This window comes from Vigna umbellata, chromosome 5 (genome assembly GCF_029865625.1).
Source record: "Vigna umbellata cultivar VRB3 chromosome 5, Vumbellata_1.0, whole genome shotgun sequence".
In the NCBI taxonomy this organism is placed as follows: domain Eukaryota; kingdom Viridiplantae; phylum Streptophyta; class Magnoliopsida; order Fabales; family Fabaceae; genus Vigna; species Vigna umbellata.
The window spans coordinates 61,656,603-61,683,148 of NC_142169.1; the positions used below are offsets into that span (position 1 = coordinate 61,656,603).

The window sequence follows — 26,546 nt, forward strand, 5'->3', positions numbered from 1 at the left end:
TGATTTAATTATTTATTTTATTAAATAAATAATAAAAGATAAAACTATTGAATTGAAAGGATAACAAAAGGTAATACTAAAAAGAGGTATTCTTTTATATAACAATATAAATTATCTTAAATTGATTATTTTCACATGATATTTAATCCAACGATTACAAACTATGCAACATCAAACCTGTAACTAAAACTGAGATAAAATATTCAACATGTATAATATAGTTTTATCAATTACAAATATTATTTTAAGTTAATTACATTAAAAAATATAAAAGGTTATGTCGTCCTGTGTAGAGATGACAACAGTTTGAGTTGGACACGGGTAGTGCCTATCCGTAACCCGACCCGCCGGATAAAATTATATCTGTTATCCGACTTATTATCCTCGCGTATCGTTTAGAAAATATCTACGGATATTTTAAAATTTGCAGATACCAACTGATATCTACAAAAAAAATTATTTTATACATTTTTAAAATAAAATTACAAAATATATATATAATATAAATTAAATTAAATATAAATTAAAATTTAATTTTAATTAAATTAAATCTAATAAAATATTATTTTATTTTTAATTAAATTTAATTAAAAAATATATAAATTAATTTTTTTTATTAGTTTGGTAGATAACGAGTATTCACAGGTTAGGTAATATAGAATAGTAAATATTCACAAAGAATAACTACCCGTCATCCTACTGCACATTTTTTTCTCCATCCTAATCTTGTGGTTGGGACACATGTCTCTGAATTAAGGAACCCGAATCCAAATGTTTTTTCTGCAGTTGTAATATTTTTAAGACACACAAAATTAGTTAAAGCAAAAGGTTCCATGGTCTAGTGGTAAGGACATTGGACTCTGAATCCAGTAACCCGAGTTCAAATCTCGGTGGAACCTTTTTGCTATATATATATATATTATTATTATTTTTTATATTCATCCTTCCCCTCACACACAACATATATCAGGGACTTGAATCACCAATATTGTTAGACATTGATTTTCTAATTTGTTTTACTTTTACTGGTAGGATGGAATCAGAAATTCAAAGAAAAATAGAGGAAACATTGTTGGACATACTGAACAAATCCAACATGGAAGAAGCCACTGAGTTCGGCATACGACTCGCTGCCTCGGAGAGACTCGGTATCGACCTCTCCGACTCCATCAGCAAACACTTTGTTAGAAGCATAGTTGAGTCCTATCTTCTCTCCATTATGGCCAATGGAAAGGGGGAGAAGAAGGAAAATGTAGTCAGTGTCGAGGCCGAGGCCGATGAGGAGACGGAGGTGGTGAAACTGAAGAGGGAAGATCCTGAACGTATTATTTGTCATGTAAGTTCTCCTTCCTCCATATTCAATAAAACCCTAAAACGTCTGTTTCTTTTTGTTAGGCTGCACCCTATGGTTTAAGACTGAGTAATCGGTGAAGAGCAGAACTCCAATTTGTACAAATTTACGAAGGGTATTTAATTTATGTTTTTAAATTTTGTTTGATTGGTCTAGCTGTCCAACAGGAGGAACGTATCCGTGAAAGCATTCAGAGGGACGTCACTAGTCTCAATTAGGGAGTTCTATATGAAAGATGGAAAACTACTTCCTGGTTGTAAAGGTGATTACATAATCTATTGTTTGCTCATGTGAATTTGCTGTTCCCTGCTTTATATAATGCTTCTTCACACTGTAAATTTTGCTGGAATTTTAAATTGTGTTTGTATGTTCGCCATGGTTAGTAGTTTTTTTCAAGTTAATCCTATTACAGTGCAAAAATCACTGTTGTTTTTATCTTGCTAGCCTAGAGTAAGAGATTAGTATGAATATTATTGAAAAAAATGAAAATAAAATCAGTTTTTATGAGTCTTATCACTACTAAGAGACATCATTAATGAAAGACAACATCATTGAAACCTGAACCTAATTCACATAAGGGATTGAAACTAGATTCAACTTCAACACGTTAAGAGAATAGGTTTATCCCTTCAGTCTTTTTATTTTGGAAAACAGCACAGGTATGAACAACATTAGAATATCTTTTTCCAAGTAATCAATTAAGTTCATTATTAGTGCACACAAATACTAATAGCACTATACCCAATACTATATTCCTTATACGTGATATTGACGTAAAGAAAACCACTATGGCAAAGTGAGGAGAGTATATCACTTGTTCTTGAAAAATTTGCAGAGGAGGCCAAAAATCACATTAGAAGAAATAATATTAAAGAATCTCATGGTCAATAATATCCTTGAGCTTTTACATTTTAATGTCTGATGATTTCACTTGATTAATGTAACTAAAGTCATCTAATGAGACAAAACTATTATTCTCGTCCTAGTTTTTGTATTTTGCTAGGTGCTACATCATAAATTAGAGGATTTGAGTTGAGATCTGAGTTAGCTTTAGAGGATCAATACTTGAGTTTATGTGGCTCTGTTCTGCTGAGAACTTGGTGACTCTGTCTCACTGAGAACTTGGTTAATCTGAATTTTGAAACTAAACATGTCCCTTTTCCTGTGAGAACTTGGTTAATCTGAATTTTGAAACTAGACATGTCCCTTTTCCTGTATATGATTTTAGGTATTAGTTTACCTTCTGAGCAATGGGCAATCTTCAAGGAAAGTGTTCCTGCAATAGAAGAAGCTATCTTAAAGATGGAAGGAAGGATGAGGTGAGTATGCAATCCTGACATGTGAGCAATATGATAGTATGACAGGATGACTTCCAATGATATTGATCATGTAAGTATTGAAATGTGATGCAGTGGAAATTGCTGAGTGCATATGCTCAGAATTATTTTTTTTTGTATTCTCTTGGTATATTACTAACTATGAATTTCTGATATTCTTTATTGTAAGTTTAGTTGGAGAAATTTGTGTGTTCTTTTTTTCTGGAAGGAAAACCTGTTGGTAGGTGTTTAGTCATGCAGATAAATGTATGGTAAAAATTGTTTTTTAACTGCAGTAAAAACATTTAAATGTAGATCGGAGCTTAATGGTAAGCAACATGAAGATGTGTCAAAATCGGTTGACGCGGCTGCTCCTCTTGAGCCTGTTGCTCCTATTGAGCCTGTTGTCCCTGTTTCTCCACTTGAGCCTATAGCCCCTATTGAAGTTGTCCGTTTTGATGGGAAGAATTTCCATTTTTGGGCTCAGCAGATGAAATCACTATTGAAACAATTAAAGATTGAACATGTACTAATTGAACCATGCCCGAATGCTGCATTAGGGGAAGGTGCAAAGGCTGAAGACATTGCTGCAGCCAAGGCTGCAGAAAGGAGATGGTTGAATGATGATGTAGTGTGTTGCCGCAATATCTTGAGCCATTTATCTGATCCTCTTTTCAACCAGTATGTGAACAGAAAAATGAGCAGCAAGGAATTATGGGAAGAGCTAAAAATGGTTTATCTGTATGAGGAATTTGGAACCAAGAGATCTCAAGTGAAAAAGTATATTGAATTTCAGATAGTTGATGAAAAAACAGTGATTGGGCAAGTCCGAGACCTAAATGGCATTGCAGATTCTATTGCTGCTTCTGGAATATTCATTGACGATAACTTTCATGTTAGTGTCATCATTTCAAAGCTTCCACCATCCTGGAAGGACTTCTGCATCAGGTTATCGCGTGAGGAATATTTACCTTTCTGGAAGTTAATGGAATGTATACAGGTAGAGGAAGAATTTCGGTGTGGAGTACAACGAGGGGGTGAACATTCTTACAGTATGGGATTTCACCCGGGCAGTAGAGGTGGTGGACAGAGGAGCGTTGACTATAAGCCACTAGGAATCTGGAGGAATAGGCCAGAAATCAATGCCAGGAGGAGCTTATCCTGTAATATATGTGGCAAGAGGGGACATCTTTCAAAAAATTGCTGGAGAAGAAATGACAGGCAAACTAATGAAAGGAGAGCAGAAGATGATGTCAGCACATCTACCACAGAAGTTGATACTCTGGCTTCTATTCCTACAGAGTAAGTTTGTACGAAAACATGCATTGTATTTTGACCAAAAGCACATAAATCTACTTTTTTAGGGCAGGCAAGTGAGTTTGATATTTGTGACAGGGAAGTGTCTTTGAATTATAGTAGTTGGTATAGTCTCTCCTTTTTATTTTTTTAATATAGCAACTTCATTCAGTGTCAGATACCCTTGATGAATTTAATTTGCTCAAACTACTGACTAATTGATTTAGTGTCCTCCCTGATAGGACTCTACCAATTTTGAATTAGTAACAAATTTATCGTGCGCTCTAACAATTTTGAACTATTCTATTGTAGCAAATTGATTCTGGACGGTAGTGTGGGGTTGTGTAATGCCGTGGACAAAAGTATCAAATGACTTTGGGTATGAAATTTGTAAGGTGTAAATGTTTATTTCGTTCTCATGTTAAGAAATGAATTTTTGTTTAGTATCCGGTTTTAAAAATGAAGATATTGGGTCCCTATGTTAAGAAAAGTGTATGAATAAGGTCATGTCTGTTAAGTTGACAGCAACAGCGTTAAGTCTATGCTGATGTGGCCATACTTTTTTCTTCTCTCTTCTGCTGTCCAGCTTTTTCTCTCTCTTGTTCAACTTTTTTTTTGTATGATTTGTTGAACTTGTTCTTTTTTTGTGGACCTTATTCATATATTTTTCATAACATAGGAATCCAATGTCTTCATTTTTAAAACCGGATATTTAACAGAAATTCACCTTTTAACACGAAGACGAAGTAAGCTTTTAAGCCAATTTGTAAATTATTTCTTGTCTTTTAGAAATAATTCTCTTGTCCAGTAAAAAAAATGCTTTTTTCTTAAGTTAATTTCAGAATAAAAAAAATCTTACTTTCTTTTTATGGAAGAACTATATCATAGTCAATTACATCAAAATTAGAATTTTTAAAAGTTACACTTATGTAAATCTTATCAACACTGGCTTAATTTGTAGCAGTGTCTCAACTGAGCTGCACCAAAGAGTAAAAGGTCTAGAATGATGATAGCAATATTAGGATTGAAGATAGATGATTTAAGTGAAACATAAATTGTGGGTAAAGGTGATGTAGATTATTTTTTTGGAGAACCATTTTGTGTGACGTTTTGCTGTGCACCAAAAGTCTAATGACTACATCAACAGAGTCTCATTTTGAAAACACCTGTTGGTCGTTCGCAGGAGCAAAATTGAAAGAAAGTCCCACATGTGGCATCATATTAATCAGAAAACAATTTGGAATTGGAAGATAAGACTTGTGCATATAAGAATTCGGATGTGTTCATGTAACATTCAATTTCCAAGTAGAAGTGCTCAGCAAGTTGCATCATTGAAATATAGAAGCTAAACTATCTAAGGTTTCTCCTGACTGAAATTACGAATCAGATATAAGCAAGCATAGCTACTTTAGGTTACAAAAAGAAGTTCACTGTGTCGTGTCTATTTATGCATATATCCAGTTCCTTTTTTGGCATATTCCTAGTGAACTAAGGTCCACAAAATTAGCAGCTGATACACAATTAAATGTGGTTAATTAGTTGTTAACATGTCCTGCAAAATAACTTTTCAGGTTCGCCTACTGAAGATTCCCTTTTCTGTAATCTAATAATTGCTGCTCTCTGTGCTTATCTGCACTAAGTTTAGATGTTTCCCAATTCAGCTTCCTCACTGCCTCTTCAGTTTCAATGTAGTTTGGAGGTACACCAGATCCTCCAGAAATTAAAGGAAACTTCACTTCTACATCTTTCCTGCAGCAGGAGTGTTGTGTGAAACGTCATTCATGATAAAGCCAAAAAAAATATATATCCAAAGTGAGATGAAAGCAAGAGAAAGAAAAGAGTGCTTTAACCAAGAAAAGAAATAAATTGGTCATATTATAAGTCAGATGAGGAAAAAATGAAAGTCTTAATAAAGTAGTTCTAGCTGCAAGCATTGGTTTGGGGATTATTGCCTGCTATTTGGTACAGCTTTCCTTCTAAATTTAAAAATAAAAATTACATCCTTTCCCCTCGAAACTTATCCATTTGGTAATCATAGCAGTTCCCCAATTAAAACTGTCAATTGCCGATCCATTGACATATGCGTGGTTATGTCCATTTGAGTTAGTTTCTCCTTTTTTTTACAAGTTGAAAAGTTTGAATGACTCTCTACAAAACTAGTACTTGGTACACACTTTTTTTCAGTAGTTTGTAGCATTTTTTAAACGCCGTTACAAATAACTTTTTTCTTTTGCACGTTGCCAACCATAAGTAAGTTCTTTTAATGCACGTTACTAATCAGAAGTACGTTCTTTAAAACGCTCGTTTCAAATTTTCAACATTTATTCCCAGTTTGCCCTTTAAACATTTATTAAATCTCCTTTTTAAAATTTTCCTATATAAGACATGATTTTATTATTTTTAATTCTTATTACATGGTAAAAGTTTCTTATTTGGAATCGTTACAATGATAGACAATAAGCTTATTATTATCACCAAGATACTTTTGTAATATATGATTTATTTCAAGTTTTATATCAGTTAAAATATTCTTTTACTATTTCAGGATTGTAGTTCAACACATCAAAATTGAAAGATGGTATATTTTTAGATATCTTTCGTATTACACTATGCATTTTAACTCTATTTTTACTTTATTTAAGCTTTGAACATAAATACTGCAAGATATAGTATGAGTTCAATGATAAATAGACAATATGAAAAATATTGACAATTGAAAACAATAAATATATAACAAATAATTTATCTACAAATTAAAATATTATACCGGTTTAAAAATAATTTAAAATTAAAACTAGAACCACCCTCAAAATATATTTTACCATTAAAAATAAAATTTTATCTCAAATATCATACAAACATGTCCAAATATGTAATTTACTTTTATAAGCTCGTTTAACTAATAATTTCGTCAAATACTTATATTTTAGTATGCTAACTTGAAAATTTTTTAACTACCATCTAGTTTTGCCAAATATGGCTCATAATATATTAGGAAAAAAAACATTTTTCATCAAGTAGAACATTTAAAAACTGGTGTGATTTTTTCTTGAGATAAATTTGATTTTAGTCCCTAAACAGACACAAAATTGAATTTCAAAATTGAATTTCTTCTGTCTCAAATTTAAGTACTTTTTGGTTACCAAACTTTAAAACTTATTGAATATAGTCGTTTTAACACAATAATGTTAACTTTTTTAGGTGTTAAATGATATTCTAGGCTAGGATTTAAGTTGTATATACAATTTATCATGTTCTACCTCAAATGCCAACCTAAAAACACCGTTTAACATGTAAAGAAAAATTTGCATTAATAGATTATATTAGTTCATTTTTAAAGTTTGGAACAAAAATGAATTTTAATTTTGTATCCAAATTAGAGACTTAAAAACACATTTAATTCCTTTTTTTAGCATATAAAAAAACTAATGTGTAAAGCATACTGATGAGCACATACTGTGGGTATATAAATCAATTGGATGAAGTATTTGTTAAATATGTTAGGAATTTGGTTCATGTATATATATATATATATATATATATAACAAATCATTAAATGAGTTAAGGAAATTATATTTTATTAGTCAATTTATGAAATGATATAATTAATTAATTGTGGTTAAGAACGTATATGTCAAGAAAAGATTATTGTTGATGAGACAAATTAAAATATTAAAACTTAAGGAAAATGAACTGAAAGAGGTTATATAAAAGAGTCATAATCCTTGTCTATGAGAATGTTTATCATTCCTTTCTTTCTCTTCATCTCCTAGAAAATCCAGAGGAGGAAACCTAAGGTGCTTTATAGAGGAAAGATCTATACCAATATTCGTTATTCATTAATTGTTCCTTGTCAATCTAAGTACGCTTCCGTTTTCTATTATAAAATGGATGTTTTTTGTTCTAAAGGGGATTGAGAACTGCTCTGTTTATGGAAAGGTTTATTGCTAATTAATTATTGATTTGTGTGATTGATAATCTAACAAAATCAAATTCTTCTAGGTTATTGAAATGAGCAAAATTGAACTATAGAAATATTTATCTTAAACCAAAAAGTAATATTAACTATCATAAGAAGGGTATAAAATAAAAGGACAATCATCTAAATCAAAGATGTAAAAGAAAGGGGAAGCTTAATTTGACACTGACCTGCTACCAAGAGCAAACATGCCACTTCTCTTAATCATCCCACCATCCAATGACAAAGCTCCTTCATGAATGCATGGGAGAGCAAGCAGCATTTCTTTCCGGGTTTTATATATTTGTAGGCGAGAAAAAAGTCCATAAAATAGTGTCTCTCTAAGACCATACCCAATCTCAGTAACAAAAGATAAATGTTTTGAGTCCAAATGGATCATGTTTACTGCATAATCCACAAACCCAGCTGGGCACTCCCCATTAGGTAATCTTGGCTTTGGAAGAGCCAACTTCTTTTCTGGATCATCAGCTACCAACCCTCCAACAAAGGGTCTGCAATAACAACAACCACAACATTGCTTTAAAAGGTATGAGCAAAGGAAAATGTCTTTTTAACAACTTATTTTGACAATTTTTTTACAGCAACCTATGTAATAGCTTCTAATTGGTTTATTTTAAATATACACGGACCAATAAAATAGTATCAAAAAATTGTTAAAAAAAGTTGTCATGAGTAAAGAGGTTCACATTCCTTCTAAATTATGCATGTAGAGATTTTTGTTTTTCAAGGTAAAAGTCACTTTTTAATGCTAGATTTTATTTGCGGATATTCTTCCTTTCCTTCTACTTTTACCACCAAGCCAATTCTATATCCCCTATGAATGTATAGAGTTGGAAACTGAGTTTTTCACATATTATTAAGAGAATAACAGACAAAAAGACCTTGCACATGCCACACAAAATTAATCATAAATAGGATCTTTATGTCTGTCTCCCTTTATATGAACCTATGCTGCTAAAAAAATGTCACAAGAGAAGCTAAATTTACATATTTGTCAAACTTGCCTTAAATCTGCAAGAGATATGACAGAAAACCTGCCATTAATTCTCTTCCCAATTGAAGACCCTATGCCATACAATCCAGCATTACAGTTTATCAAGCCCTCATTATCATACTTCTCCAGTGCATTAATGCCTTCATAGGAACTGCAGACAATCGCAAGCATTGTCTCCAAGCCCAAAAACTCAGAAAGGATCCTGTATTTAGACAAAATCGAAAGTTTTTTAGTTAAATAGATGCTTCTTTCTCTAGTTCTAAGATTCACACCAGTACCCATGTGCTTGGAAATTTCATATCAGTATTAATGACTGTATTTAAAGAACAACGAGACTCATGTTCTAAAATCTGAAAATTAAACAAGACTACAAGAGATATTTATTAGAAAGTGGTTTTTAAGCCTAACTCAACCCCACAAAACCAATACACCCTCTTCATGCTGAGTTATATACATCTCGAGCGTCAAAGTAGAATTAATGGGTGGTTCGATAGTGACCCGACAACGGGTGGAACAGAATGCCTACATAGATCTCGTTAAGATAGACTTCAATCATTGCTCTGATACCATATTGAGAAGTGGATTTAAAGCTTAACTCAACCCCACAAAACCAATGCCCACATAGTTCTCATTAGAAAAGGCTCTAAACATGACTCTGACACCATATTAAGAAGTGGACTTTAAGCCTAACTCAACCCCACAAAACCGGTTTGTAGGGTGAGGTTTGCACCCACTTATATATTATAATTTGGCCGTATCTCTAGTCGATTTGAGACTTCTAACAATATTGTTTGTTGTAAACAGATGGGTGTTAAAAATTTTAAAATAAAATGAAATAAATTATATTAACCTGCTAAGATTATCACTCTCAACTTTGCCGAGGGTTGCAACAACTCCCACAATGTCCTTTGTTAATGTTAAACCCGATGTCTGAGCATTACTTTTTAGCCAACTAAATACAGCAGCAGCAGAGTTTTCTTTCTTCAAGATCTGTTCCATTGTTTCCTCTTCGGTATGAAAGGCACCATTTCCACTATCTAATGTAATTACATTATTTGAATGGTACTTTGCAAGTCTCACTAAAAATTTCATTAGCAAAAAGCATTGGAGTGAGTTAAATTCGAAAAACTTCATTAAAGTGGGTCTCTCAAGAGTAATGATACGATGCAGTATTAAACTGAGCACTTTATTTAAAACTCTAATTACTCCCCACATATCCCCTACTTTTCCCTAGGGAAACAAGTAAAATAAAAACCAGAATAGATTTCCAGACATACCTTGCAAGTCCAATATTGATTCAGCTAACTGGTTTGATTGAGAATTAATAAACTTAAGGTTATCTTCGTGCTGTTTGATAATCTTAGATCTCTCTCTGATGTCATCGTTTAGATTCAGCTGAAACAGCAAAAGAAAATCACGTGGAAAAATATTAAGCACCAGAACAATTAAAACATTTAAGCTACATAGTAATATTAACATGAAGTCATCAACATCACTTGGTTCAACCACTGCAGATTCTCAAAAAAGATTATATTCAGTGACGGGTTCTTCATGGGACTTTTAGTAACAGAATGCAGGTCCTGCTGCAATGAAAGGGTTTTGGCTGCAATAAACTGTAAAAGATGTCGTTCATAAAAAAATGGTACAAACCCTAGTATATCCTTAACTGGGATCAAGTATCTTGGTTTACTTCAATCAATAGAAGAGCCATGCCCCCATATCAAATCATGATTTGTATCACCAACAAAAGGTTTCAAAAAGCAGTACTTATAAAAACTGTACCTTTCAGAGTTTTCACATCCATAGTTGCAGACAATTAACCTCAACATTTTTAGAACTTTTCACAACTGTAATTGTGGATGAACAGCCCACAACCTCAAGGTTTTTGGAGTCTATGCGCCGTAATTGCAGTGAGTTAAGTAGGATCTATTCACACAGAGTTCTCTTATAATTCAATAGATCGCGAAGAACCGATAACCGCCATTCGTACAAACCGAAATTGGGTCTCCCAAAATCCCTCATTATGCAGGAATTTAAAGAATCTCAACCTATGATTTAAAAATTGAGGACTAAAATGGACTAAACTCCAAATTGTGCTGGACCTGAACAATAAATTCTGAGCTTGCTGCACATCCTTTTAATGGCAAAAAATTAACCTTCGTAGGAAGTTTTAAACTTTCACATTAGCTTCGTCCATGTTAAGATTTAGCTCATGCAAATAACAGAAAAATTACAGCATAAGATATTGCATAGCAGCAAAGGTAGAATGGTACGAAAGAGAACCTCACCGTGTGGTTAAGCTGAGACATTATGGAACCTTGTTGTTGTGTTTTGATGACTATCTCTGTGTTTCTGCTCTGCTTTCTTTCAAGTCAAATTCCCAAACTTTGCTATTTTCAATCGTTAAATACCAAAATACAAAACCAAAACATAGCAGTCAGCAGTGGTACTTTCGTCATTTTGTTAAAGTTCTCTGACATCTGAACCCTACGTCTGATGCTTTAAATACTTCACACAACACAGTTCCGAATCCAAGGTTTTATCGCTCCAAATCTTTAATATTTGTTGCGCCTGCCAACATTTTCATTTACTTTTTAAAATTAAATGACATTTTTCTCATTATTATAATGATATCTCTTTTAATTTTATACTATTGTTTAATTTTTTTCTTCTAATTTCTGTTAAATAAACAACCACTACATTTAACAGTGATACATTGTATAATAATAAATGACGTGGGATAATTAAGATTAGCCGTTGACAAAAGTAAATGAATATAAATAAAAATATATATTTTTAACTGCTTTTTTTAGCAACTTGTTATTAATATTTTTTAACTATAAATTCAAATATACTAATAAAATAATGACACTGTTATAAAAAAATTGATTATGAAAAGTTATTAATATCAGAGTCCATATAAATATATGACAGGAATAATAAATATTACTTCAAAATACATTTATTTATTTTTTTTGAATATGATAAAAGTAAAATTATTCAAAATAATTGAATAAAATTTATAAAAATAATCATGATAATATGAGAAAAAAGTATTTAACTTATCTCCATTCAACCTTATACTCAACCACAAATAGGACCTAATTTCAAAATAAGCATTCATAATCTTTCTACACCTAAACATATAGCCTCACGAAAGACAAAAGCCAACTTAACCAAAAATTTAAGGTTCATAGCTTTTCAACAAGTGGTGTTGGAGCTTAGGTCATTCCAAGCTTCTTCAAGTGCATCAAACATAAAAACATAAAAAAACTCAAGATTCTTAAAAATTCTATTTCTGTCGTAACTCAGTTTAGTGATATTTTTATCAACAGTTTTACATTTAAAATGTTACTTAAGTGATATTTAAACCAAACTCTCTCTCTCTCTCTCTCTCTCTCTCTCTCTCTCTCTCTCTCTCTCTCTCTCTCTCTCTCTCTCTCTCTCTCTCTCTCTCTCTCTCTCTCTCTCTCTCTCTCTCTCTCTCTCTCTCTCTCTCTCTCTCTCTCTCTCTCTCTCTCTCTCTCTCTCTCTCTCTCTCTCTCTCTCTCTCTCTCTCTCTCTCTCTCTCTCTCTCTCTCTCTCTCTCTCTCTCTCTCTCTCTCTCTCTCTCTCTCTCTCTCTCTCTCTCTCTCTCTCTCTCTCTCTCTCTCTCTCTCTCTCTCTCTCTCTCTCTCTCTCTCTCTCTCTCTCTCTCTCTCTCTCTCTCTCTCTCTCTCTCTCTCTCTCTCTCTCTCTCTCTCTCTCTCTCTCTTCTCTTCTCTCACACGAAAAAAATATATAAACCAAAATAGAGTGTATCAAAAAATATACATACATAATTTATATTATTTTGTTCAAATGAATAAGCTAATTCTAATTTAAAGAATGTCAAATTTATTATTTTTATTTAAAAAGTTGTTATTGATTTTTTTTTTCAAATAGATTTCAAAACAAAAATTAAGATGTAATCATGAAGCCTTTTTATAAATTTGTAAGGGTGTTGCTCCCTCCACCCCCACACATCTCTTCCTCCACCTCCCCTTTACTATTTTGCCCCTTCCTCCACCTTTCCTTTACTATTTTGCCCCTCAGTAAAATTTTATTTTTAAAATTGTTGTTTTTTAATTTTATTCATTTATAACATATTTCACTGATAACCTACGTAGTTTCTTGTATGAGTAAAATATTTTTCTACAAAGCTTGGTGATCGTGAAAAGAATTATCAAACAATCTTCTTCTTGTTCTCGGTGCAGTACGTGGTGCAGTGCGTTTATGGTGTAGTGTCCTTGTCGTGGTTCCTCTCCAGGTACGTAGTCATAATCCTTCCAATAATCCTAAACCCTAAATCCTTCCCATACTTCCAATAATCCTTTTAATATCCAAGCCTATAATCCTTGCATGAGCCGCAAAACGTAGTAAAATAAAAAACGAAACGTAAAAGGAACACTGCCTATGGACGGATGACATCCTTCAACGGATGTCAACATCCGTTTAAGGCAAAACGGATGTCGACATCCGTTTAAGGCAAAACGGATGTCGACATCCGTTTTGCCTTCAACGGATGTTGACATCCGTTGAAGGATGTCATCCGAGGCAGTGTTCCTTTTACGTTTCGTTTTTATTTTATTTGTTTATTTTATTTACAGTAATTTATATTTAAATTTATAATTTTAAATGTTATATATGGTTAGTTTTTAAACGTAATAATTTTGTTAAAATATGAATTTGTTAAAATATGAATTTGTTATAGGTGGAGAAGAAGCTTAACGGAAGAGAGAAAGGTAAACGAAAATGGAAGAGAGGAAGAGGTGCAGAGGGAAGTAAATCAGAAGTTTTAAATAAATTAAAATATTAAAATAATAAAAATAAAAAATTTTAACTTTTGAGGATATAATTGTCATTTTAGAAGGATATAATTGGCATTTTAGAAAATTGGGGAGGTGGAGGAAGAGACGTGTGGGGGTGGAGGGAGTAACACCCAATTTGTAAATGTTGAATTTATCCAAACAAAATATATAGTGAGATGGGCTATGATAGTTTATTTTCCAAAATATTAATAACTGTTAATTATTGAAAGCTATAAATTATGGGGAAAATCATGATGCAAGACATAAAAATTTATTATTTTAAAATTTCAATTAATAAAAATATTTAAAAATGTGTTAAGGAAGATATTTCTGACACTTGTGGTTTATAGCAATAGGGTTATTGGCGAAAAAATCACCAAATCGTTCTTGGGTGTTACTCCCTTCACCATCACATTTTCTCCCTCCACCTCCCCAATTTTATTACATATTTTTTGAATTACAAAAATAATCTTTTATAATTAAACAAATAACCTTTTTATTTTTTAATCCTAATTATTTACTTTAACCCTAAAATCTATCTTTTTACCCCTTCTCACCCACCTCCCAACCCTCCCAGATTCTCATCCAAACTCCATCACACTCGTTTCTCATCTTCCATTTTTTCTCACAAGGTCAGTGATGATATTTTTTTTTTAAATGCAATGCATATATCTCTGTGTTGTGTTCTGTGTTGTGCTCTGCTTTGCGTTTTTTTTGCAGTGTGCGTGTGTTGGGAGAAAGGAAGAAGATAACCAGGCCAAAAACGGATGTCGGGTATCCATTTGGATCTGAAACGGATGTTGATATCCGTCGACGGATGTTCACATCCGTTTTCCCTTAAACGGATGTTGACATCCGTTGACGGATGCTCACATCCGTTGACGGATGCTCACATCCGTTGACGGATGCTCACATCCGTTGACGGATGCTCACATCCGTTGACGGATGCTCACATCCGTTTAAAGATTATTCGGTTTATATTTTAGGGTTTTATTACGCACCTCGACGCCTCTGAACCTCTCATGTCTCTGACAGCACCTTGAAGCACCACCACACTCACGGCTGAAGATGAATTGTTTTCCCCACTTTCAATCTCACTAAACACAAAGACCATCACACTCTCATGTCACAGTTCTATAAAAGAGAAGAAGAAGTGAAACATGAGAGACAACCCAAGGGTAGTGGAATGTAAGAGACAACTGGGAAAAATAATAAAGAAAAAGAGAGAAGAATGATAAAGAGAATAAATGCCCACGTGAGATTTTAAATAATATTAACCCTAAAATTTTAATAAAGGTAAACTAGGAATGAAAAAATAAAAAAAAAAGGATAAAAGGGGAATGGGATGGTGGAGGAAGCAAGTTGTGGTGGTGGAGGGAGTAACACCCATCGTTCTTTTAGTAACAAAATATATATTTGGGCTTGTTGGCTTCATCGTCCAATTGATGGCAGCTTCTTCCTGCACCTCTGTATATTTCCTCCTGCAACCTCATATAAAATATTATTATTTTATCTTTTTTAGATTAAAAAAATCTCAAAGTCAAAGATTTGGAAGTCACTTTTTTCTTTAAAAAGTATTTTGGAAACAAAAAGTAACTTCTAAATTGTTTAATTCATAAAAGTCAAATGACTTTTAGATTAAGTAATTTAGAATAATTTTTTTTCTTAAATATTTTTAGTTTTTAAATTATGCAATCTAAAAAATTTAAAAATTATATAATCTAGAAACTTCTTTTAACTTCAAAGTAATCCAAAAAGGATAAAATGGAAAAGTTCTTTTATGTGGGGTGCAAGAACAAGCATATGGAGGTGTAGTAGAAAAATGCCCCAATTGAACCATACAAGGTGTAGTTTTACTTGCCATAGTTCATTAGACTTGGGAAATATTTTCTTACACCCTATATTTTCTTCCTGCACCCTCGTGTTTTCATCCTTCACCCCATAGTTTCTAACCCCTGTTGAAAATAATAGAAAACGACTGTGTAAGATTTTTTCCGTATTTTATCGAAAGGAGTAGCAAAATCATTTCACGAAAACATCAGGATGCAGGAAGAAAATCCCTTAAGACTTTTTTATTATTATTAAAAATTATTTTCTTGATATTTAAGTTGATGTTTAATTAATTTCTACAAAATTGCTTTCCTGTTTAAAACCAAACAAGACCCTGCTTGTCTAATTGCTTTTCATAGAAGTTGATTGTGAAACTTTACAAGTTGTTTGGTGCCTTGAAAATATCTGCAATTATGAAGATTTTAGAGAATTTTGACAATGATATTTCTCCTACACAACAGACTTTTTTGAGAGATAGTAACAAAAAGAAGATGAAGGAAGGAGTGGGCTAAGTTAGGTGGTAGCTATCCGAAAAATAAAAAGGATGAAAATTAAGAAACACATGTGAGTATGTTCCTCGTTTAACTCGTCATAGTAGTGAGGATTATTTTGATTTTGATTATATAAAGCAGTGGTAGAGACATGCATTCACCATTGAATTTGAAGCAACCATGGAAGCAAAAGAAACTGGATGGGACAGCCTAACGTGTGGTTTTGTGAAGGAGCTAATCAAGTCAATCATACCCACTTTCCTTCCTCTTATGGAATCAAACAGTTTTTTTCTGAGTTGATATCTTTATTTTTGGATGGATATGGATCCCACACTTTGCTTTTAATGTGGATATGCATGCAGAAAAAAGGATATATATTTATAAGTGGCCATCGCAGTGACCACCACCACACATGGCATGTTTGCTACATCAGATTTTATTACACAAAACCAACCCCACATCCCATCCACACCCTAATCCTTCACAACCCCCAAAGAGAAAGGACAAGGATGCTTTAAACATTCAAGATTAGAATCATCATCCAAACTCGAATAAAGGCTATGTTGCTGCCACTTGAGGTATGGGCAACCACCAACTTCAGCCTTTCGATCCTTATTTCCTCGTATTTTCTCTTTTTTCAGGTTACTATGCATGTTTCGGCTCCCCATGTCTTGTTCCTAGGACCAGTTACATTTTATATGCAAAGTGTTTATTATGATAATATATGTATTCCAGTTTCAACTGCACGTATGTATATGTGTTAAACTTGCAGTGTTACTCATTAATCATAAATAGTTAGTAAAGTTTGTCTCCTACTTCTTGTTTTATATTAATGAGTGAAATGTCATATACGAGTATTAAACTTACAATTTATATTTTTTCTGTATTACTATAACCCTTTTGATGACTCTAATTGTAAATATATATATAGAGAGAAAAATACTGAAATATGACATGCTAAAAGTTTGTTAAAATATATATCAGATATGTGAGAGGATAGAAGATAGGTGTTGCTACCAAAGTTAATTATATTATATGGCAATGACATGTCTAAATAGAAAAACAGTCATTGACACTAGAAGATCAACACAACAGGTATAAGGAAGAAAAATATTTTCCAAGCCCACAATTGTATCAATACTCTGGTTATGCTAATCTCACAGTTAGCATATTTAGTGATCCTGCATAATTGACAGTATAGAATTTTTCGACCACGCCCAATAATCTCATGGTGATTAAGAATTGAATTCACAGTTTAAATACTCATTTATCTTTCCATTATCTAAGATACTCTCTTAAACTTAAAAGACAAAATCAAAACGGAATTTTACACTTCAAAGGAGACATTAATATCTCATGGTGATTAAGAATTGAATTCACAGTTTAAATACTCATTTATCTTTCCATTATCTAAGATACTCTCTTAAACTTAAAAGACAAAATCAAAACGGAATTTTACACTTCAAAGGAGACATTAATATCTCTGGTATGTATGATGATTGAAAAACTTATTTTTAGGAAACTAGAGAAATTTTAATGGGACATAGATACATGAACGGCCAAAGAAATAACATTCGACACACCAAATCCAGAATATAAGCTCTTTGTAAATGGCTGCAACTGCTCATTACTATCTTATTAGTGAAGTCATGTGTCTGCAAAATGTTCATATGGCCACTTTCATTCTTATTCTAAACCCTCTTAGATTTTGAAGGGCTGGATTTACTCTCAAAAGACAAAAGAAAATCAGAGATTTACAACTCTGATGCAGTAGCAGTAAAACATGTTATTGTGACAAAGTTGACGACTTGGGTGGCTACACTTGAGTTGTCTCCTTCTATATATCTCATGTGATTACCGACAAGATTTGGAGACAGCACTCTGTTTCTTAAAAAAAATACATGAGAATTTTGTATCTCAACAGATACTGTTAGTAGGAGTATTCAACATTTAATTTGTTTTCCAATAATAAACTAAATTGATACAGATTAAATATCTATTACAAAATTGAAGATGTAAATGCTAAAATAATATGTGTAAGTTTAACTTATTAACAAGGTTTATTTTTAACTCTTACTTCAGCATAAAACTTTTAACAATATTATTTCAATGCAGATTAAAATTATTTATACTTTTTAAAAAATAATAATCCTGTAAAAGATTATAAACTATTGAAGAGGAAAATAAATGATATGGTACTGTAATATTTTATCTTTCAAAGTTATATTTTTTTTTAACGTAAAAAATTATATTATGTTGTTTACTTATCTAAGTTTTATTAACGTAAAAAAAAAAACTTAAAGAGAAAGCACCCATTTCTTAACTTAATAAAAAATATTCATATCCACATAAATATTTGTAGCCAAAATTCATAATAAATATAAATAAAAACGTGAATACATATCCAGAATAATAAATATATTTAGGGCCTAAAATGTTGATAAATATAAATTTTAAATAGATAAAGAATAATTAAATGACGATTTATATCATTGCAAACGAAGGTTATCCATTATTATTTTTCTTTATTAAACTAAAGGTTTGATTCGGTTTAAAAGAAAAAAAGAGCTTGTAAAGAAGTAGATAATAGAGATCTTTAAACACTTTATTCTTTCTTTAACTCTTTCAAATCTAAAAGATAACTAGGCTATTTTTATTTAGCTTAATACAACACGAGAAGATAACAACGTGAGAATCAAGCGCAGTCATTTAGATTGTTGATACGAGGTAGTTCTAGATGTAATAATATTTTCTTTGAGAATGTTTTGCTAAGAGAAGATGATATTGATGTAGGGTTTGATACTTTAATTATTAGAAATTTTTATGGAAAATTTTGAAAAGTGTATAAGGAATGTTTTGTTTATTGTCATGTTATCTCTTAATAAGGATAATTAACTTTGGTATCTTCTTCAAGTGGACATTGAATTAGATATATGAAAAGTAAGGTGAAATTTTTATTATATCATCTATCCAATTATAAATGTGCATCTGCTTGTTTAATTTTCACCAATTTTGATATAATTATAGTATGTATATTTATACATGCACTTGTGGATGATGGGAGAGATGATTCTAAAAACAGTCTAAGTTACATTTGTTTCTTGGACTACTGTGTTTGTCCACCAATGTAACTAAATTAAATTGGATTAGTATAAGTATTTTAGTTATTTGTTTGTTTGTAATTTTTATTTAGATTTGTTACAAAAAAAATTTCAAAACAAACTTTTTTTGGTAAAAAAGCATTTAACAATGGAATAATAATTCATAACTTTTGCAGAATTATATTTTTTAAAAATTACAAAAAAGAAATATCTTATAATGTTAATATAAAAAATATTTTATATTGTAGTACAATAAAAATATATTAACTAATTTTAATTTTTATAGTAATATTTCATGAAACTTTATTATAACAACATTAGTTGAAAATATAATGTGCACTTATTTGATATCAAATATTTAAATTATATAAATATTATTGAATAATATTTTAATATTCAAAAAATAAAAGTATCAATGTTTAAATAATTATAATAATAAATTTGTGGGAAAAGATATAAAAATAAGAAAATGATTCTTGTTTGTAAATTATGGGATAGTATTTCTTCAGTTCCACCTAATTCACAAATTAAATAGGAAAATGATACTTGAACAACCATTTTTGACAACATTTAGACACGCGCACACGTGTCAAAATCTGAGTGGTCCAGTTGGAAAAATTAAATGAAAATGGACCACTCAGATTTTGACACGTGTGCGCGTGTCTAAATGTTGTCAAAAATGGTTGTTCAAGTGTCATTTTCCAATTAAATAACCGTAAAATCTCATAAGTTTCAATCCATTTTGATTGTTTGATATCTCTTTATAAGTTTCAATCCATTTTGATAGTTTGATATCTCTATTATCTCTATTTGAAGTCTTTGATAGTTTGATATCTCTATTATCTCTATTTGAAGTAGCTAGCCAATCGATGTTTTTTTTTTAAAAAAAATAAAATAAAATTAAAAACAAAATGATTAATATAAACACTTTTTAAGCTACTGTCTATGTACAAATCTTGGAAAGAAACACGAATGGGTTTATTCACTGTGTTTTGTCACATAACTGTTCTTTTTATAATCAATTTTCCTTTATTTTTTATTTTTTCCAAGTTGCGATTTTCAATCCCTTTAGAAAGGCAACACATGCACCACATGATTGTTGTCATTGCAGAACTAATAATTAATAAAAGTAACTTAGCACGTGAACATTTTCTACAATATCAAATTTCAAGACAGGGACACCGACACCTATGATGCAGGACCACTCAACACACTGCTATGCTATGTGCTAGTATTCTTATCTTTGCAGACCGGTACCTATGTTTTCATGTATTTTATTTCCTGTCCTGGAATATCAATAAAATAAATAGGACAAGTTTAGCTTCCCTGTTTTTTTTCTTTTTTTCCTAGATAGCCTTTTAGCCTAATGCTCCTTTCTGCATGAATTAGAGACACCTCAATTTCCTAGAAAGGTAGTAATAACAAAGGAACGGTCAAGAATTTAAGAGCAGTACCAATATGGCAATACTTTTCTTCCTTATCATATGCATCAAATATTCGGACTCATTTGGTTGCAGATAAAGTGATAGGGGAAGGAACCAAAATCAAACAAATTATGTGCAATTTGTACCACAAAATACAATCCACTCACTTTGCATAAATGTTCAGTTTCTTATCTCTACACTGCCACTAGTAATCTCACCTTATTATTTATTATAATAAGTGGAAGTATGTCCTTGTGCAGATTGGAAAGACAACTCTTCAGGAAACTGAATAAAGCATAACGAAAACTCCAAACAAAAGTTTACTTGAATGCTTATGAAGGCAAAAACAACTTAAAACATACACAATAAAAAAATTTACAATTATATGTCTCTCTAATAAGAAAGAACACATAAACAATATAAAAATTATATAAAAAAAAAAAACTAATACTCTTCCCTCTTAAGCAAGGGACAAGAGTGAAAAGGAAAACCTTAAAAACATGATTTCAGACATGTAAACAAACTCTTTACCCATAACAACTAGATTGGTTAAACTAAATAAAATAATTGACATAGCAGGAACAATATTTCTGATGTGTATACACTATAGACAAAACATAAAATGGCTGCCTACATGGTTAATGGGGAGCTATTACTCTACTACTCTAGTTCCCACCACTTTTACTTTTAGATACGGGTGTAACAAAAATTTCTGAGAGCTTTAGAAATTGGTTGTTCTCTATGTATGAATCCCTATAGCCTATGCTAAACTGCAGTTCATTTGTTATTCAACTGATGACAATGGCTGCAATGGGTTGGATTCTGGTGGGGAAAAAACAGCAATCAACTTGTCCTTTGTAAGTTGTTCGGATCCTTGGGACTTAATTACAAATGTGTGGAAAACAGTATCATTTGCAGCAGCAAGTTTTGATTCTACAACACTGATTTGTGCCTCTCTGAGTGTTTGAATTACTTTGGAAACAGGGTGAGTATCAAAAGGGCAACTCACCTTTACAGTTACCTCATCTTGAGCTGCTTGAATATCCACATCAGGAGCTTCTTTCTCTTGATTTTTATTTTCAGATCTTGAGTTAGCTTCCAAAACTGATCCATCTTTCGAGGTGCTTCCAAATCTCTCTCTTTCAGCCTCCATGATTTTGACCTTCGCCTGAAGCTCGTTGATGTAGGCAATGGCATCGCCCAACAACGAAGCTTTGTCCATCTTGGAGATATTAGGGACTACAGATCTCAATGCATAGAACCGTTGGTTGAGCTTTTCACGTCTCTGTCTCTCGGCTTCCACATGATTCAGGGGTTCTTCCCTTCCATTAGCAGGCTTCCTACCCCGCTTCCTGGGCTTCCTTTCATCCAAAACACTGGCTTGCTCCTCCTTGCAAGAGGCCTCAACATCAGAAAGCTCTGAATCACCAACAACAGGTCTCACATGTGAGGGCCTAGAAGTGGCTCCGGTAAAGTCAATTTGCATTTGCACCTGCCTTTGAGGTTGATAGCCGTTGCCAAGCCTAAAATCCTGTCTAGCACCGTTAGGTAACTCCGCTACAACACTGCTCGTGGATGCCCCCCTAGAAGCAAAAATCTCAACAGGACCAGCCTGTCTGACACCTGAATTCACTGCCCAACCCGGAACATGAAGACCATTCATTGCATTCGGATTGTTGTTAAGGTTATTCCCATTGGGGAGGGCATGGCCTGCCCAAGGCCTGTTATCCTCCATTTTTCTAACAGCAAGTTTCTCTCTGAAATGGGTCCGATTGCCAGTTGCGTTTGCAAAAACCTTAGGAATTGGAACTCCGCCATCTACCTTACTACCATCCCCAATGGCCAAACCTGTATAAACCGCATTCCCACTGGCGCTCACGTTCACCCCAGGGTACGGCGAACACTGCGTGGAGAACACAGATTTAACGGCCTGCACGAGTTCAAAACTCTCCGCTAACACTCTCACGGAACCCAGCTCCACCACTCCCAAATCAGTAGGGATCATAACGATGGTCTGAATTCCGGCAGATTTAACCAAGGAAGACCGCACGCAATAATCGGGCACAGATTTCAGCCACAAATGCTTCCCGGAAACGAAGCACTTACCTGGGCCACCATGCCCGCGAGGGAAAGAGAAGTACATGGAAGCAAGGAAGAACATCTCCGTGTCGGTCACGTGGTCGAGGCCAAAGGCGTAATTGTCCTCATCCGATCCTCCAAAAGTAGTGTGCAGCTTCTGCAGCACCCCCTTCCTCATCCTCTGCTCCATCTCCTCGTCCACGCGAAGAAGCCTCAGCTTTCCTCTCACCGCACCCTCCTCTTCCTCGTTGGGCTCCCTGCAGCACCCGTCTCCCCAACCCAGAACCCAGTCACCGGATTTCGACTGCGAGAGCTGCCAGAAAATCGCGTAGTTCCAACTGAAATTTGAGTCGTTGGGACGCTCCACCAGATCCGAGAGCTTGTTCTGAAGTCCTTCGTCGCTCCCAACCGCCATTAAAACACTCTCATTCGACACCGAGTTTGTCGTTAAGAACTCCAGAGCTCGACCACCCAGAACAGCCCCAACAACGGCCTTCTCCTCCTCGTTCCACGCCACGCGCCCTGACCCCGCGTCAACCTTCATCTCCTGAACAAATTAAAACTACCACCCACCAACCAATTATCTCAAGTTTTCAACCCCTTAATCCAACACCACAAACCTCCTTTAATAACCGAAATGCAACTGTTTGTCCATTTCCATCTCATGAAGGTGCTCTCAGATCTTTCAGATTTGGGCTTCGCCGACCAAAGCTAAAATAAAAACAGAGACAAAGATAGAAACAGGAAGTGGGATTTACTTATGAGGCTAAGCTGGGAAAGGGGAGACAAAACTGGACGAGAAAGGAAAGTTGTGGGGGAGAAACACACATTCGGAAAAAACTGCGAGTGGAAGGAAACAAAAGCAGAGACAAGGAGGGATGTCGCCACCGAATGAAAAGAAAAGAGCGTTTTGTTGCTTGGTTCGTAACGGAAAATGAAAATTGGAGAAAGGAAGAAGGAAGAGGAAGCAAGGCACGAGGGTAGAGAAGGAGAAACCCACGAGAAGAGAGAGAATTGAAAGATGCAGGTTACACTCTGCTATAGCCTCTACAACTTCTAACTGCAAAATGCTAAACCATGGTTAGGTCAACCTACCTTTCTCACTTTACCACAGTTAGTACACAACAATTATCATACCATGCCTCGTGTCCTCTCCTCCCCTTTTTTTTCTTATTATTAATTAATTGGAACATATTGTAAAATTTTCTTATCCACGTTTTTTATTCATTTATCCACGTTTGATTGAAAAGAAAACATTTAAACACGGGTATGTATTTTATATTTGACGGCAGAAGAATCATTAAGCAAATATTATTTTAGTATATATATGATATAGTATACATTTTATTGTATAATAAGATATACAATAAATAGATACTTTCAAGTATGCGATAAATAAATGGTTTGAATATATAAATTATATTTTTAAATTTAAGATCATCATTATTATTAACCATTGATATTTAAAAAAATTAAAAATAAAGTAACTGTATTGGAATGATAGATGAAAATAAGTTAGGTTAAATCATTTAATTGATAATAAAAATAGAATATATTAATAACATATTTTTAATTTTGAAGAAAATATATGACATACGTTTAAGCTTTCACATTTAGTTCCAGTCATTAGTCTATTGATTGTAAAAAATTTAAAATAAATGAAAAAGAATTAAATTTAGCTTTTAAAAGAAATAAATTATAACTTATCATATATATCCACGTATATAATCAATTCAGGTTTATATATATATATATATATATATATATATATATATATATATATATATATATATATATATATATATAATAAATGAAATAATAGACTTAACAAGTTTTTTTAAAATTGAATTCTAATTTATGATTTTGATATTATGTTAAATAGTAAAATTTTTTATAAGTTTAACTCAATTTTATAAATTAATTTAGTGAGATTTTCATGTATTTATATATTATGAACAAACAATAAATGTTACTAAAATAAAAAAGACTTTAACTCGTAGTTTTGATATCATTTTAAATAAAAGTGAACTTTAAGTTTAATTCAATCCCATAAAATCAACTTATAAGGTGAAATTTACATTCATTTGTATATATTCTAGATTATTGTTGTCTCTAATTCATTTGAGACTTTTGAAACCCACTGTGTAATCTAAATATTTGGATAAAGGAGCATATGTAAAAGGCTAGATAAGAATGTCTTCACATTATTATATGTCATGTCATTGCTCAGTTATTCTATTTACAAATAGCATTGGACAAAATTAACTAAATTATCAATTAACTATATTATATTATACCAAAAATACTGAATTGTTTAGACTAAAAACAGAACATCATCATTCAATAGTTTAGTTTTAAACAACTGAACATCTAAAGTTGTAGTATACTTTCATTAACTTAAAACTATATCATTTATACCCTTTACTTGTTTGAAAGTCTCTAAAGTTGCACTTTACTTTAGTTGTTACCGACTCAACCAAACTTTAGCGGTAGTTGACTCGGGCAAATTAAACCAATTTTCGATTGGAGCCGAATTAACCTAATTCGGTCGATATTTCTGCCTAGAGCCAATTCTATCGAATTCAGTCGATTTTCAGTTAGAGTCGACTCAGCTAATTTTTGGCTGAAACTGACTTGGTCGGATTTTGTAGGGACAAACACAATTGAGTTCTGGTCGTGATCGACTTTGCAAAATTTGATACCGACTCGATTGAATTTGATCGACTTTCGGTCAAGATTGGCTTGACCGAGTTTCAACCATGGTAGTCCCGATCAATTTTCCACAGGGACTGACTCTACTGAATTTGGCCAAATTTCGGTCGAGATTCGACTTTACTGAGTTTTAGTTGTGGTCGTCCCAAACAAATTTGCTAGATTTTCAGTCGAAGTTGACTCAACAGAATTTCAGTTGGAATTGACTTGATTGAGTTTCAACCGTTGCGATCTCGACCGATTTTCAATTGTGATTGTTCCAGCCGAATTCGATCAATTTTTGGTAAGGATCGACTAATTCAAGCTCAGTTGATTTTTTGTCGAGACAAACTCAATTGAGTTTCAAATGTGGATGTCATGATGGATTTAGCTGAATTTTGACCTAACATCGATTATCGCAACCTTTGGTCCAATTCCGCCAATTTAGAGTTTAGATCTTATTCACTTTATGTGGACCTTTAATCTTATATGACATGTCTCGATATTATATTAAATTTGATTCATCTTGAACTTTGGTTTGATTAATCATAATTTTAGATTAAATCAATTTGTTTCGATCTTTAGTCCGATCCAACTCATCTAGATCATTATCATATTGTGATATGTCTTAAAATTATATTATATTTCAAAATAAAAAACAAATTTCGGTACAATTTAATTAAGAAAATAATTCAGTTGAATTTGTCTAAACTAATTAAAATTCAATTAATTCATCATACAAATAATTTTTTATCCGGTACAATTTTTAATTTTACAATTCAACTCAAATTATTTTGTTCATATCTGCCTACAAACAGTTGCAAACATGCAAGAAAGGTCACGTGCATAAGTTGCCTTTCATTTATAGAATAAATCAATTTTAATTTTCTTCTTTCATACAAGTCCTTAAAGAAAACAAATATTCAAACAAAACTTGAACCATATATTTTATTTTAACTATCCCCAATAAAATAGATTGAGATTGATGGGTTTAGATTCTATGTTTGTGTGGAAGACAATTTCTCCAGGTGTTATTAAATCCATAAAATATGAGAATAAAGTTCTCTTATGTAGTCTTGAAAAAGGACTAAACCTGTGTAACTCACATTAGTAAAATCCAACTAAAGAGTTTATTATTTCTTTTAACAAAAGTTCTTTTGTATAG

General features: G+C 32.6%; 2 protein-coding genes, 1 non-coding gene and 1 pseudogene across 6 annotated transcripts; 2 read left to right on the top strand and 2 right to left on the bottom strand.

Annotated features, from left to right (window-relative positions):
* The first annotated feature begins 827 nt into the window (after positions 1 to 827).
* Positions 828 to 899, top strand: TRNAQ-CUG (transfer RNA glutamine (anticodon CUG)). The gene has a single exon. It is a non-coding gene; the product is annotated as a tRNA-Gln (tRNA).
* On the top strand, positions 872 to 4,189 carry LOC124828616 (zinc knuckle (CCHC-type) family protein). Its single transcript, XM_047301971.2, has 4 exons — positions 872 to 1,336; positions 1,508 to 1,613; positions 2,580 to 2,670; positions 2,983 to 4,189. Exons 1-4 carry the CDS (start codon positions 1,034 to 1,036, stop codon positions 3,971 to 3,973), a joined length of 1,491 nt encoding a protein of 496 aa, XP_047157927.2. The 5' UTR covers positions 872 to 1,033; the 3' UTR covers positions 3,974 to 4,189.
* A 1,017-nt stretch (positions 4,190 to 5,206) lies between these two features.
* On the bottom strand, positions 5,207 to 11,427 carry LOC124828617 (protein DEFECTIVE IN MERISTEM SILENCING 3-like). 4 transcript variants are annotated; one of them, XM_047301973.2, is made up of 6 exons: positions 11,225 to 11,427; positions 10,214 to 10,331; positions 9,787 to 9,973; positions 8,947 to 9,138; positions 8,113 to 8,433; positions 5,207 to 5,712 (listed from the first exon to the last, which is right to left on the bottom strand). In XM_047301973.2, exons 1-6 carry the CDS (start codon positions 11,243 to 11,245, stop codon positions 5,541 to 5,543), a joined length of 1,011 nt encoding a protein of 336 aa, XP_047157929.1. In that variant the 5' UTR covers positions 11,246 to 11,427; the 3' UTR covers positions 5,207 to 5,540. The 4 variants fall into 4 exon arrangements, with proteins under 4 accessions (XP_047157929.1, XP_047157928.1, XP_087947991.1 ...); XM_047301972.2 differs by having other exon boundaries at positions 9,787 to 10,015; positions 11,225 to 11,426; XM_088091865.1 differs by lacking the exon at positions 11,225 to 11,427 and having other exon boundaries at positions 9,787 to 10,015; positions 10,214 to 11,215.
* Positions 11,428 to 21,160: 9,733 nt separating this feature from the next.
* LOC124828615 (transcription factor MTB1 pseudogene) lies at positions 21,161 to 23,835 on the bottom strand (annotated as a pseudogene).
* Between the last annotated feature and the right edge of the window lie 2,711 nt (positions 23,836 to 26,546).

Excerpts from the sequence above, each read along its gene's own strand:
- LOC124828616 (XM_047301971.2), top strand. The coding sequence starts at position 1,034 with ATGGAATCAGAAATTCAAAGAAAAATAGAGGAAACATTGTTGGACATA. Across the intron at positions 1,337-1,507 it reads CTGAACGTATTATTTGTCAT|CTGTCCAACAGGAGGAACGT; the intron begins GTAAGTTCTCCT and ends TGATTGGTCTAG. Across the intron at positions 2,671-2,982 it reads AAGATGGAAGGAAGGATGAG|ATCGGAGCTTAATGGTAAGC; the intron begins GTGAGTATGCAA and ends ATTTAAATGTAG.
- LOC124828617 (XM_088091865.1), bottom strand. The coding sequence starts at position 10,415 with ATGTTAATATTACTATGTAGCTTAAATGTTTTAATTGTTCTGGTGCTT. Across the intron at positions 10,016-10,213 it reads ATCAATATTGGACTTGCAAG|TGAGACTTGCAAAGTACCAT; the intron begins GTATGTCTGGAA and ends TGAAATTTTTAG. Across the intron at positions 9,139-9,786 it reads GAGAGTGATAATCTTAGCAG|GATCCTTTCTGAGTTTTTGG; the intron begins GTTAATATAATT and ends GTCTAAATACAG.